The sequence below is a fragment of the Drosophila mauritiana genome, chromosome 3L (assembly GCF_004382145.1).
Source record: "Drosophila mauritiana strain mau12 chromosome 3L, ASM438214v1, whole genome shotgun sequence".
Lineage (NCBI taxonomy): Eukaryota > Metazoa > Arthropoda > Insecta > Diptera > Drosophilidae > Drosophila > Drosophila mauritiana.
The window spans coordinates 10,715,135-10,729,850 of NC_046669.1; the positions used below are offsets into that span (position 1 = coordinate 10,715,135).

Consider the following 14,716-nt stretch of genomic DNA (forward strand, 5'->3'; position numbering starts at 1 on the left):
CAAATGATTGCTATTATATCAAAAGTATTAAGTATTAATATAAAAATAAAGTATTTAAGAAATAAAAAATCTTTTATTACATTTTCTTAATTTCGAAGTTCTGATTAGTGTTTTAATAGCAAACTGCATCGTGATTGTTTATTGAAAGGTCCAATAAGCAAATCAATATGAGCCCAAAAGTATGCAACCTTTTCTTACAATTTTGTTAAGTCGCAAACTTATCATAAACGACCTTGATGAAATATTACAAAATGTGACCGACATAAACCCACCCATTTAAATATTGCATAGCAAAAGATAACCCAGTAAGGTAAGTAAGTAATCAAAGTTGGTTGTTTCAAAAAGTTTTATTATTTTTTTTAATGCCATTTTTTTGCTGCCCCTTTAAAGGTGGCAGCGGATCTTTGTGTAATTGGTAATATGTCATGATTATTGAATTAGGGCGTCGATAATGTACAGAGTAAATCAATGATAAAACAAAATAATTGAAGAACGAAAACAAACTTCCGCTGCGTCCGTCTGTCTTGGCTTAGTTCGAGCAGGAACTAATTACGACTAAGTTGTTGTCAAAATCACTACGATACAAAATCACTTCTACAAGAATTCTCTAAGTAACCTTAATGCCACGCCCCCCTAGCACCAACGCAACTCCTCGGGGGCGTGGCACCGACTAAATCGAAATACTTTTGTTGTTTGATTGCTGATAGCCCCCTATGGGGTTTATGGATGTGGATATATATAGATATATAGATATATATATATCAGGGATCGAAGCGGATCGAGTTGGATCGGTGGAGGGAAGGACGGGGCGGGATAGGATAACCAGGGGGCGAGGCGGGAAGTTTCGGAGTCCTAGAAAACTTTGGTTAGCCCTAAAATTAGTTAAAAACTTAACTTAGACATCCCTGTGCTTAGAAGAGTTTCATTAAAGACTACGTTAAATTAAATTAGCTCAGTGACCGTTGCTGAACTCGGTGTGGAATTCGATGATGCTGACATAGGTTCCAGCCACGAAACCCACCACGCCGAACAGTATCAGTCCGGAGTTCTTCCACAGCCGCCAGTTGAAGCGCCCGTATCCGGGATCCTCATGGTACACGGCGAGCTCAATGGTCGCCGGAACGATCATGCCCAGCGTACTCAGGCACACCGCTCCAATAAGCGAGATGAAGGGTCCCAAGTTGGGCAGAGCCACTGCGATTCCGCAGCACAGGAGCTGGAAAGGAAAAGGTTTTCGGTTAGAAACGAGGTCTCTTAACTTGAGATGAATTTTCAAAGCAGTTAGTCGATTCAAATTCATATTTAATATCTTCTGAGAAAGTAGAAGGCTAAGAAGTTGTTCGATCAACTTACCACCAGAAAGACACGAAGTCCGTATTCACAGATGTTCTGCTTCTCCGGCCGGATCTTGTGCTCCAGACCCTTCCACAAAATCGTGACGGGCACGTAGAACTGCAGGGTGAAGGTGAAGAAGATGGCGATGGCAATCATCAACTTGACGGATTGGGCCAACCTGGAAAACAAATGAAAGAGGAGTAAATACCTTCGATCTTCTTATAAGGAATAGTAAGAAACCTACTTATCATCCAGGGGCAGATTCAGCGTAATGCTGGCCTCGGTGGCCGGGCCGTACTTCAGGAAGCCAAAGAATCCAACCAGGGTATAGAGGGCAATCACCAGACCCATGCCGAAGTTCAGTACAGATGGGCAACCGATGAAGTGGCTGGGGTTCTTCATGTCGTTCTCCAGGGACATAACTACACCGATGCCCTCCAGCGCAAAGATCACGGTGCCGAAGAACAATGGCCATTCGGTTACACTCACAATTCCAGGACGTTCCACGGGTGCAGGAAGATCGGAGAACATATAGATGAAGGTGATCACGATGCCCACGAACATCAGGATGTTGGCTAACATCGAGAAGGGCGTGAGGAACTTCAGGTTTCGTATCAGGCACATGAAGATCAGCGGTGCCGACACGATCATGATCCAAACTCTAATGCCCAGAACCGTTTCCATATACACCCGCACGACCTGCTCCACATTGTTGGCCACGAACACCAGATAGATGCAGCAGCAGCCCAGCAAATCGATTACCAGAAACGTATTGACCATGAACCGGATGAAGCGTGACCAGCGATTCAGGGCGGGTGGTCCGTCGAGGAAGGCCTGTTCCGCCACATCGGCGAATCCCATCATCGGGATTTTGCGACGGCGGCACAGGATGTGGGCGCATTTGACCAGGATGTGAACGCAGTAGGTGCACAAGGTGCCCACCGCGAAGGTGGCCACCAATCCGAACCACAATCCAGCGTGGGAGAAGGCCATTGGCATGGCCAATATCCCGGAGCCCAGCGATCCCTTTAGCAAGTGTACAAATGTCTCGAGATCCCTGGAAAAATTGTGATTAATTAGTTTGGGATCTTATTAAAATAATAATCTACTTTCAAGACTTCCGTACTAAGACCATATATAGGAACACCACTTTCCACTTATCCTATATCTGTGTATTATGATTTTTTCGGATTTGGACTAGCTAGATAGTTAGTGAAATAGGTATATACAAAAAGTATATGCTTTTATTATCTAAAATCAGAGTTCTCGACATATACTGAAATAAAAAAAGATCATAGATAGATTGCGTTGCCAAAAAAACTATTTCAATTAAATTATTGGATGCATGATGGCGTGATGCACTGCTGCACATCTGATTGTGGTGGAAATTAGGGATTTTCCCGCAAACCACGTCAATGACGTAGTTATCCAATTAATCACTCATCTATATACTTTAAAGTATATCGCACCGAATATTTCTGTATATTTTGGTAAATAATTATTCTAGTGAGCTGTTGAAAAACTGCAGTTCACAACTCTCGGCATTTTCCTCTCACGCAATTGCAAAATGCAAGGCCTGGCGGATGCGTTTTTCTCTATCAGATGAAAAATCGGAGGGCGGAAGGCTGGGTGGATTCCTCATTCCACTTGCTAAACGAGTCGAGCAAAACATTTGTCGGCGCTTTCGTTTTATTAGCTCGTTCGCCCGAGATTTTCATCTGCGATTTTACTTATTTTTAGTTTGGAAAAAGTAGTTTGCCAAAAACGTCCAAGGCCAATGTCAATACAGTTGCATTTCCGTTCTTTTCGCTTTAGATCGATGCTAAGTCAAAGTCATTAGATCGGTTAAAGGTCAATGACGCGAATGGTGGTTTATAATTAAGGTAATTAGTCATTGAGCCTTTAACGACTTGGATCAGCTGCTAATCGGGGGTGCCAACAAAAGTTGTGTACGTTAAGGTTTTGAATACTAAGTAAGGCATGATATTACAGCATATGTTTTAGGTGCCAGCAAAAATCGCTTAGCAAAGTATGTTTCTTGCTCACATGTACAATTAAACCTCTTAAAAACTGTTAAAAATTTAAGTAATATTTTCAACAATTACAATAATATTTAACGGACAGACTACAAAGTCAGGAATTTTCCCCTATATATTTTTATAATTTACAAATCCCCTTTTAATTTAAATAGAGTGTAAAAACACAGGGTACTTACGATGTGGGATGCTCCACCTTGCGGTGCTCGAACGGATTGTAGTTGCCATCCTCGGAGTCGTCGCCTTTTTTCCGAGAGATTACCAACGGAAGCGTCGATCCTGCCGCCTGCTGGACGGGTACGTCGGCCATGTCCGAACGGATGAACCTATCCGAGGAGGAGTACATTTCAAACATGGTCGTGGAGGACTCGTTGTCGATGTTCTTGTACATCGCGATCGAGTTTCTATAGCCGGAACGCAATCGAAATCGGATTCAAAGACAACGTGGCCGATGGCTGTGGCATCGACCAGACGAATGAATCGATTCGTCCCGGCCGTAGAATCTCGATCTCTATGGGATCTCCTCTCGTAAGAGTCGGAAATAAGAGGTGATACTCACTTGGATTGCCCGCCTTTGCCGCCTTTGGGCTTCTCGTTTTCTCCGCAGCCCGCAGTGACCGTCGGGATTTTCTGCAACGAGAGGAAAAGCGGCCAGAAGGAAAAGCCAAAAATGAGTACGGATCGTGAAAAGCGTATAGAAAAATCATAGAGAGCGAGCTGCCATTTTCGAACAGCAGCTAAAGTTATGTAAAAGCTCTTCGCAGCTGCAGTGCGCAAAAAGGAGGAACCAATGAATTGTGGCCCAAAAGCGGAAAGCAAAAAAAATACGCAAAAACAAGATCAATGAACAAGTTCAATGCAGTTTTATGACACAAACGAAATAGATAATCTATTGCTTTAACTACGGAATCAGATTTGTAACAGGTGGCGTATGCGCGATATTTAGGCTTTGGCTGATTTTGCACGGTTCGTTGACTTTGCCACCTGCTGGTCCAACGAGGTGGTCATGACGCCGGATCCGCTGGTGGCCACCGGTGGCGGTCCGCCTCGTTTCAAGGACATCTTCAGCTTATGGCGTGCCAGGGCTGCGCCCGAAAGATGCTGCTTCCGACCGGAACCGGAAATAATGCCTGCGGAGCCACCAAAGCTGGAGAGGCTCAAACTCTGTCCCTTCTCCGTCAGCTGCTCGCGACGCGGCGGCAGCGGCGGCTTTCCAGCGGGGGCGTTCAGCTTGAGGTCTTCCAAGGTCAGGCTGGAGGGTGGACGTTCTTTTCCAGTTGGGCGGTGGGCGGTGGGCGTCACTGGGTGTGTGTGTCCGAGTCGCGGGAGAAATCTCAGCGCGTGACTCGTGCAAATGGCGACAAGCAACTGAATCAAGGCGGCCAGCCAGCGATGCAATGACGGCGACAAACAAAACACCGCCCCATCGCCACACCACCGTCAAAAACAGCAAAACCCAACCAACCCAACCAGCCACCCACCTTTCAGCGGATTCTCTCTATAAATGCTCTTGAGTGGGATCATACATTCGAGTATTCCCAGACAGCCAGCAAGTTCACAATTTGCATTATTTTCCTTTAGTTTTTGGGTGCAGTCGCCGCATGACGTCACAGCATAATTAAATACCTCTCTCCCACACGTGACCGCAGTGCGAAAAATCGTGGAAATTCAGCGGGCCGAGGGTGAGAGAGTTTTTTGAATAAATTGTTTTTCAACGCTTTCAAAATAAAACGACCGCTGGGCAGTGTTGAGACTAATGAGGAAACTGCGAATTTGTGCAACAAATACGTGCAAAAAGGCACAAAAAATTAGCACAAAACAAAGCATTTGCTTAATTGTCCGCTTAATAGAAAACGCGATTTGACAAACGTTTTTTACTTATTTTAAATTTTTCAATTCAAATTTAATAGTGGCGTCACCTAGGGGATGTTAGCAGAAGTTAAGGCTCTGGCTGTTAACTAGCAGACTGCTAACAGAAGAATGATAACATGACAACGGTTAACAGTGAACGGGTAACATTGTGACTAAAGATCAAAATGCTAAATGTCAAATATAATGTAAGTAATGTAAAATACATGTAAGTAATGTTGCAGAAGTAAAGCAATTTCCGATTAAATAAATTATCATTTTTAATTTTCTGTAAATTTTCTCATTTAAGAGGAACTTTGAATGTTCGAAAAATGTATATTAAAAGTCCAGGTAATAAAGCATAAATACCACCAGACTTAAACCACAAAACTTGAATATTCAAAACATTTTGGGGCTTTTCTACGCTCATTCATGCTTGATTGATTACCGCCCGCCGAGTCTTAAATCTGCCAAAACAAATTTTAAGAGACCGATTTGCCCATATTTGCTAACAATTTGTACATGCAGCCTCTTTCCGCTTCGAAAAACATTGAACCCATAATATTACTCGCAGAAAATCGAGTGCGCAAATGCAAAGGCAAACAAAAACGCGGTGTTTGGAATACGGAAAGTTCGAACTTGAAATAGATAGCAAAATAATTAGACAGCTGCAGTGCCAACTAATTGCGACAAAGCGCCATTCTGTCAGTCAGTTAGTCAATCATTCAATCGCACACATTGTATTTTAAGTTAATGTTCAATTTATCTCAGAACAGAGAGAAAAAAAATTGAAACACAGGTGACAGTCTGGCAAATTAGGTATATCTAAAAGCCTCAAATCTGCTAAAATGATTGATATATGCAAAGAATAAAAAATTAATTGTAAACTTTTTGTTCAAATTTATAATTTGGGTTACTAAATCCTTGAATCCCAAAGTTAACCATTTTTCCCTTGATAACGACAATTTAACAAATATAATTAATTAATAAATGCCCAATAAAATGAGAAATTTGAAATTAATTGTTTAAATATGAAGAAATGGTATGTTTCAACGAAAAAGAACACCCTTAATGCATTAATATGAACTAGTTTAAGTTACTAGATGTATTTTTTAAGTGCATCGATAGTGGACCAAATTTGCTTATTGCGTTGCACTTTTTTATTGCATTCTAATATCGTGAGTTTAGCAAACTGCAGCAAAAATAAACAGAAACGTGTCGATGGCAAAACAAAAAAGTAAACATAGTTGGGAGTGGGGCATTTTTTTTGGGGGGGGTCAGTGGGCAAAAAAGGGAGGAGCCGCCCCAGAAGCACGACACGTGTCACTGCATCGACTCAAGTTCAGCAAAATGGAGTCAAGTGTAGTTAACATTGCAAAGTGTGTGACGAATGGGCGCAGAAATAAGGGGCGCTGAATTGATAATGAGCGATTGATAAGAGCACGGTGCAAAACAGAAGGCTTGCTAGCCCAATCTCTATTAGCACTATTCCTATATACTGTATGATCTTAAAGACTGACATTATTCGTCTTATGCTGTCTGAAATCCATTTTTATTCAATGTCAAATATAACCAAGAGCAATATAGACTCAAAGCGAGCGGGTTAATTATAAAATTCACCTTATTAGACGCCCATAAAGCCCCACCCACAACTAGTTTCGCACGCAGAAAGATAATGCCCCCAAATACCAACAAATCGATTCGCTGCTTTGCATTGCCGCCCAACACGAAATAGTTATCTCTTCCAATTAGCCACAGGCAAATAATGCAATCATGAATGTTTGGCTTATTTAATAATAGATAATAGTGATTTCTGGAACTGCGCAAAACACTTGTGTCACCTGAATAGTTTGTATGCTGAACAAAAAAAATATTAAAAAAAAATACCAAAGTGCATCAGTCACTGTCATTCAGCAAAAAAATCGCTTAATTTACGGCAGGTATTTCCCGATTTCCACGCTTCTAACAGCCGATAACGATATGGTTGGGAAGCCTATTAATTAGGCTCTTCTTATCTGGCCGAGAATCTCAGCGGCACTTACAGCACTCGCGAATTCGCCGAGATTGGGTGACTAATCTGGCTAGGGTGACGCCTTCTTCCGGACATGACAACCTGTGGCATTTGAACCACCCTTCCCCTCCTAATAACCCTTCATTTCTACCTGTGCAACTGAGCCAAGAAAAAATGCCGCATTCTGAGGCGCACGGGCATTTCGTGTGCTTTCCTAATTAAAACTGTCAATAGTAGTTTGGGAGGGATGTAATGGCGAATGTAGTAGCCCCCAACGAACTCCAAATGCGCTGCCCCAACCTGGCGTGCCATTGAACTTATGTAAGCGAAAAAAGTGGAAAAGTGGATGTGGAAAAAATGGAGAACAGAGCCGAAACAGAAACGGCAAAAGCAATAAAACGAAACTGAAAATGGCAAACGACAACAAATTGCAGTGGAAAATTTTTGTGTATATTTGTTAGCAAAATGTGAAGCACAAAAAAAAATGCATTGTGCAGTATGCAGTTTGCATTTTGTGGTATGCAAACTGCGAGAATTTAAGCGCTGAACTCGACATCACGGGTAATTCACGTGGCCGAGGGTTCAGTTCCCTTGAAAATGTCGCCAGATCTATTTATTCCCCCACATTTCCTGCTAAACGGGTGAAACACCCCTTGATTGCAACCATGGCGCCTGCAATTTCCGATATTTGCCGATAAGAAACGGTATATGGGTCATGCTGCACGGATCTCAACGAATCACGAGTGCCCTACCAAGTTAGGTCGATCAGTCCCATGATCGCGATGTGGATACAAATGTCACCGGCGAATTAAATGCCTTGCGTTTCATGACATTTCCAATTTGCAAGTACAATCAGAAGATTGATTGCACGCTTTCGACTGACCGATAAATGCAAAATTAAATTAAGTTGGGCACTTTTAAAAGTATGCAAAGTTCAGCGAGAGGTTTTATTAGTTTCTATTTGGCTTTACGTTTTTAAGATGTAAAGATGTAGCAAATTAGAAATAGTTATAAATTTAATGACCCATTAAAGTAAAAGATACAAATTGAATTTGCTTTTAGATTTCAAGCCTACAGCACACATATATTATAAGAATGACTTTTATATGCAACTGAAATATAGGTTTTTGACATTTAAGCCTAACTTACAATATAACTGCTTACCTCAAATTTATGGAACATATTATGGAAATTTCTGGAAATATATTATATAATTTCGCCTCTTATCCAACCAAATATTATATTATATAGTGATAATGAATTTCTATAAGCAACTATTTTTAGATGCCAATTCAGTTAGCCACTTCAGCAGTTACTTAACATTGCATTAGAATTTGAAATCTATAATTATCATTTATTGCGAAATGTTCCTCTTGAAAGTTCCACATAGTTCTATAGTTTCAATTGATTCCAACGCCAATCCAGTTGGATCGGCACAATTACAGATCGATCCAAATCCAAATAGCCCGTAAGTGTTCGTATCGAAATCGGATCAGACCAATCGGTCGTCGATTTTTGGAACAAAGCCCAGCGATTGTTATTACCTGAAATGTTCAGGTTTCGGTTCGGGTTTCAAGTGCAGTTCTGCCGCAAAATGCAAGTGGTGGGGTGACACGGAGCGAGCAGTTTTATGCTATATTGTATATAGAATGTATGGTTGTAGCTACAGAAGCTTACCCCCTCATTGCAGTGGAAAGTTACCGAGTGCGAAACTAAAAACCCAGAGCTCGAATCGGTGCCAAAACCAAAGTGTCAAATCAGCGAATTCCGCGCAGTACGATTTTTTCAACTTTGGCGCTTGCGCAGCAGCCGAAAAAAAGAAATATTCCACGAACTCAAAATTCGCTGACACAATGTAGGTAGGGGCTATGTGTGTTCCGGTCATAACCGGTCGCACGAATGCCCTACAGTCAACACTACAATGTCCATTGTTATTATGCCCAAGTCCCGGCACACATAAAAGTGCAGCTCGGCGAGTGGAAAATTCCACTGGGTGCCCTGAAAATAGGCAGCAACCGGAGGCACAACAACAACAACAAATTGTTAGGAAAAGCGGGTGGAAAACTGTTTGGCCTGTTACTCATAACAACAACAACAACAACAACAGAGGCGATAAATGAGCAAGCGGCCAAAAAGGAAAATACAAAGAAATGAAAAGGAGGAATCACCGAAATCATCCCCGAAATTAGACTTTACTTTGTTATCAATCCAAACAAAACATTAGCCCACAAATTTGCATAAACAATCATTCAAATGTAAAGCGCGGCGAGCAACGATCGATCGATAAATAAACAAGGCATTAGTGGGTTAAGTCCCGGGACTTTCGAGCCAAGTGCGGGAGAAAAGGTGTCACATCACATGTCCGTGATAAAAGCCTTTATGCCAAATTAATCAACCGAAAGTTTCATAGTCTACCGATGATATGCAAAAATCGAAATGCGCCAGAATCTAAGTGATTTCACTTAGGGGGATTTTAATATTTAACGTGCTTAATGACAGGAAGTGGAAAATTTAAAATTTATCCTTTTGAGATCATTTAGACAGCTTGTTGGTAGAACTTAAAGTCTTGTCTACAGATCTAAAAAAGCAACGGGCAGGATAACAAAGGACCTTCTCTTCAACTTTCCAGAACATTCTATTATGCTAAAGTTATGCGTCCTGAACCCTCAAAATGCAAACATGGATACACAGCTATTTATTTCTATAAAAAATAATAAAAAACTCTAACCTTTTGAATTTGAAAGAATGGTTTATAAACCAATTAGAGGGAAAGAACAAAAGTTTACAAATCAATTCAACCAAATGAGGAAATTTTCGAACTTAATCCCCAACCTATTTGATTTATTTAGAAGAATTACTTACAGTGTACTCGGTGGGCGCCAGCGGCGTCCGCGAGTCGCTCTTATGGAAACTCATATTGATGGTAATCCTTGGTTAGCCGATATCTCTGCGGATGCAGGATGGGGCCGTTGGGGGTTAAGATCCTTGGGCGCGTAACGAGAGCACCGCTCGAAAATCGAGGCTGGCTTCCAAGCACTTATTACAGATACAAAACAGAATTGAATGACAGATTTAATAGCAATGATCGGGACACGTCTCAAAAGTGTGGTATTGGAGTTGGATTTGGATTTGAGTTTGAATTTGAGTTGGAGAATAGAAAATGCAATATTACTAATGCAACTTGCGAGAGAGACCGTGACCGCAACTGGTAATCAAATCGCCGATTTTTACTAGCTTCGAATTCGATCAATACTATTCTTTCCGGAGTTCAGAAGTTCCGACAATCAACCGCACGGTTTGACAAACAGAACAAGAATGCCAAACCTTAGCGCTATAGCGACGAGTAATACCCCCGATTCCCAGACCGATTTTCCCGAAGCACACGCTGAGCGAAAGAGAGAGAGTGAGGGAGTGGGAGAGAGAGAAAGAGCTCGGGAAAAGAGAGAGAGAGAGCACTCGTCAACGGGCATTTTCCGCTATAACGCTACCGCTGTCGATTTGAATCGAAGTTTCCCCCCCCTGATTTCACTGATATATCACCACTTTGCAGTTTTCCTTGAGGACAGAAAAGGGAAATCTGGTGATTTTATGGCGCACAGGTCGGCTACAGAATCAGTTCCGGTCGAGTTATTAGGCGCGGACTTATAAGGCTCAAACATATGCATACATGCCATACATCACATGTGGCAACCGATAACGCGTATTAATTCTATGATAAAGCCGCAAAGGCAAAACGGCATAACTTCGAATTTAATGACTCATTTCAGAACTAAAACGATTTTTATTAACGAAAAATGATTTGCTTATCAATGTTGAAATAATTGGTGCCCAGCAAGCTTAACTAATACAACTGTATTTTTTGAATTACATATTATTTAATTCCAAACTATTTATAAACCTTTTTTGATATGTACAAAATGTTTTCTTTTTGTAATTTTTCATTAGGAGCATTTTATAAGCTTACTAACAAAATCTGCCAAAAATGGCGAGAAAAAGGAAGTATATTTTTCAGCGCTGCAATCTGGTGAATCGTGAATCAGTTTTCCTATGCAGATAAGAGCAGATAACCGATGGCCGGAAAAACTGGAATAGCTAATTAATTGGCTATGCGACAATTCCATGTGGACTGCCTCAATTGGCCGCCAATTGAAACGTGCGACCCCCACGAGAGTTTCGATAAATTATTTATTGGCTCCCGAAATTGATTGCCAAAAATAAGTGGCCAAGGGCTCAAGAACAGCCAGAAAGAAGTGTGGATCAGTCATTTGCTGAAATTAAAATCAATTTGATTTCTGCGTCGCATTTATTTATGGTAACTCGAAACGTGCGCCAACTGCATGTATGATATGTACTTCTCGTCTACGGTCGCTCCAGTCGGACTGAAACCAGTTCAAAGCGGTTGAATTCCTTGCGAATTATGGTCGTGGAAAATTTTGCAATATATCTGCAATTGTTTGAATCGCTTGTCGAATTCACTCAAACTTGACCGAGTTCTGGGCGAAATTGTATCTGGCGGCGTATTCGATTGAGTCCACCTTGGATTTGGGCTCAAGGCGAGCAGTGGCCGTGCACCTCGATGCGAAACATAATTGAGATGTGATTTATTCATGCGTCAATTGAGGTATTCCAATTAGAAAGCCACGTCGCATTTCTTAAGGAATTGTTTTCGGTTTTATTCAAATTGTAACTGACAGGAGTATTGTTGGGCGAAAATGGTTGCCTACTTTTAGGACCTCTAGAAAGTGGCGCCACCTTTCGTCTGCTTGCGAAACCGGTTCGCTCCTCAGCCGCAACCACACAACAGGTGGCGCATATGTGCTTCTCCTGCTGCTGACATTGCTCATACGCCCCCTTAAACAAACTGAAATTAGCGCAAATCTTAGCTCGTTTTTCGAGCGAAATAAAACACACCTTAATTTGTGCGACCTCTGCTGCCGATCACCACGGATTTAGCTACTTAACTTATAGAAAAACATATAAATAACAAGTGCAGCTTTCTCGGCAAAATCAGAATCAAGTCGTACTTGAGCGCTAATTTAAGCCAATCTGAATCTGTGGCCGTTGTCGGGCGTGTTATTTAAGCAATTTGCATATGCAAAACTCAAAACGCACCCTGAAATTGGATTACCAAACGGGTTTCAGTCAAGACAAAGGTACATTGGCCATAATTACCTGAAATAAAATACACTATAAAAACGCAAGCAAAATGCAAGCTCGTTCGAAAGCGGAACGCGATGAAAAAATTGGGTATTACCTAAGCAGCGCGCTCCTTCAATTGATATGCAAAGCACACCCATACTCCATATATACAAAGCACACACAGTTCATCACTCACAACGCGTACATCCTTGGTCCATTCACAAAAAAACACTTGCGGCAAAAAACCCCCAATCAAGTCAGTTTATAATGCGATCAAGCTCAGGTTGTTGACTTTGAAGCCGACTCGCTGTCGATCCATTAATTTCAGCAGCAGTTGATGAAGATGCATCGCTGGCACAATTCTCACAGCACTTTGTATTTCACACAAAATATTTTTCAAACGCTCACCTCTTGAGGATATAAATTTCCTTGACTTTAGGCACTAGTAATCATATGCAGCACAACCAACGCACTTTGTTTCCGACTTCAAACTAATTGTCTTGACTAATGCGAGCTACCAAGAAAGCAACTGACAGTGTCGAATGGATAAGACTTTCCTATCTGGATGGGTGTATCCGCAAAAAAGATTGAAAAATCCCAGGGCCAGGGTACAAAGTATCCATCCACCTGTGCGCTCAATGACGCTATTATTTATTAACTCCAGTCTGCAGATAGAAAGATGTGAGGACCCGCTTCCGACTAAAAGTGCTAGCATGTTAATTTAATTAAAAATCCATGTATTCCCCGCCTGATTAGGCCATGCAAAAATAGCCAATTGCCTGATAAAGCCAATAAGTAGCTGGAACAATTTTAGATATTTCTATAAATACAGGGCGCGCTAGAATCACCCCCTTAGTGATTCATAGACCCCGCCTTTTAATCACAAATCCGCGAAGCTAACTACTTATTCAAAGCGCACCGAGCTGGGTAAGTGTATAGCCGATGTATAACAATGTGGCAGCCAGTTGGCTATCTCCACGCGCCTAACTAATGAGCACTTATGTCTAATTACACTTGCTGCCAATGTCGATTCTATCATTCTGCGCTGATCCGCTCCATAGACCAGTCACTCTTAGGTAACATTCACTTAATGACAGCCCATCCTAAACTACGATGTTCCCAGCCAAATCCGCAAGCAAACAGGGGAGCACCCACCCACCCGATAAGGCTGCCCTAATATCACCCGCCTTGTTTACACCCACCTAATTGCAATCTCAAGTGATATACGGTGGCAGTGCTGCAAATGAAAAACCCATTTCCTCTCTTATTCTAACATTCAACCAGCGAACCACTGAACTTGAAGTGATATCCTGATTTCCTATGATTTATCATCTATCTGAGATTTATCTGTGATTTACAAGCACGTTCGCAAGCGAATTCGGTTTTAATCGACACTAATCGGAGAATGATATCAATAAAAATATTATTGATGTGAGTGGTAAACACTTCTATAAAAAAGAAATCAATAGGGATAGCTTTGAAAGCTAACAATTAATCAATCAATCTCCATAACATTTTGAAGTGGAAGAGTTTAAAGTTTAATTTAAGCTAAGAATATTTGATTTAGTTTGCTTAAATAAGATAAATCAACTGTGCAGCTTATTTTGCTACATATAACCAATGACCATGACTTTTCCACTTAAGTTGCCACAATTTATTTCTGACTTATCCACGATTAGCACTCGATTTCGAAAGAACATTTTGAATGACCGTAACCGAATTCCATAATAATCTGAATCCGAATCGATGGCGCCAATTGGGTAATCAGTTTGGAAACACACTCGGATATATAACGCTTACGAGGCACTTACAGTATCACAGGCTGTGCCCGATCCGCTAATCACGGCTAACGTCATTGTTTCAATAAAAACGGAATCGCGTACAATTAAATCGAGTATACGCCGCGTATGGCGACGGAGTTGTTTGTAGAGCGATTGGCGGACACAGAATAAAAGCGCGAATCTGGCCAGACATTCAATTTAAAACAAAAGTTAACAGTCGGACAGCGAGGCTCTATCTCGATCCCAAAGCTCTCGGAACTTGCTCGCAACAGCCCCGCCGATCTGCACCGATCTCCGCACCGAATCGCACTTGGCAATGGCACTGGTTAAGCATGAGCATTAGCATTGAGTCAGTTGCTCGCCTGAACAGCTCGGGTCGAAAGGGGGTCAGGGGTTCAGGGGTTGGTGGGTGGGTGGAGTACTATGTTTAGACTCTTTTTTATTGCAATTCCATAGCCAGACAGCAGAACGTGAGAATCAACGTGAACACCGGAGACAGACGACATATGTCGGCCGATAAAGATGTCAGCGATCTTGTAGGCCAGTGCAAACGCAGTACTTGGATC

The 14,716-nt window shown here is 41.7% G+C and overlaps 1 protein-coding gene across 4 annotated transcripts; it reads right to left on the minus strand.

Moving 5' to 3' along the window:
• Positions 1-403: 403 nt before the first annotated feature.
• Positions 404-14,240, minus strand: LOC117140965 (proton-coupled amino acid transporter-like protein CG1139). Of its 4 annotated transcripts, XM_033304189.1 has the most exons (7): positions 10,403-10,533; positions 10,093-10,266; positions 3,931-4,001; positions 3,551-3,697; positions 1,580-2,392; positions 1,354-1,513; positions 404-1,216 (listed from the first exon to the last, which is right to left on the minus strand). In XM_033304189.1, the coding sequence occupies exons 2-7, from the start codon at positions 10,144-10,146 to the stop codon at positions 953-955; spliced, it is 1,509 nt and encodes a 502-aa protein (XP_033160080.1). In that variant the 5' UTR covers positions 10,147-10,266; positions 10,403-10,533; the 3' UTR covers positions 404-952. The 4 variants fall into 4 exon arrangements, with proteins under 4 accessions (XP_033160080.1, XP_033160081.1, XP_033160079.1 ...); XM_033304190.1 differs by lacking the exons at positions 10,093-10,266; positions 10,403-10,533 and adding an exon at positions 14,181-14,240; XM_033304188.1 differs by having other exon boundaries at positions 10,093-10,533.
• Positions 14,241-14,716: the final 476 nt, after the last annotated feature.

Excerpts from the sequence above, each read along its gene's own strand:
- LOC117140965 (XM_033304191.1), bottom strand. The coding sequence starts at position 4,433 with ATGTCCTTGAAACGAGGCGGACCGCCACCGGTGGCCACCAGCGGATCC. Across the intron at positions 3,698-3,930 it reads GGCAAAGGCGGGCAATCCAA|GTTCATCCGTTCGGACATGG; the intron begins GTGAGTATCACC and ends CTCCTCGGATAG. Across the intron at positions 1,514-1,579 it reads AATCTGCCCCTGGATGATAA|GTTGGCCCAATCCGTCAAGT; the intron begins GTAGGTTTCTTA and ends TTTGTTTTCCAG.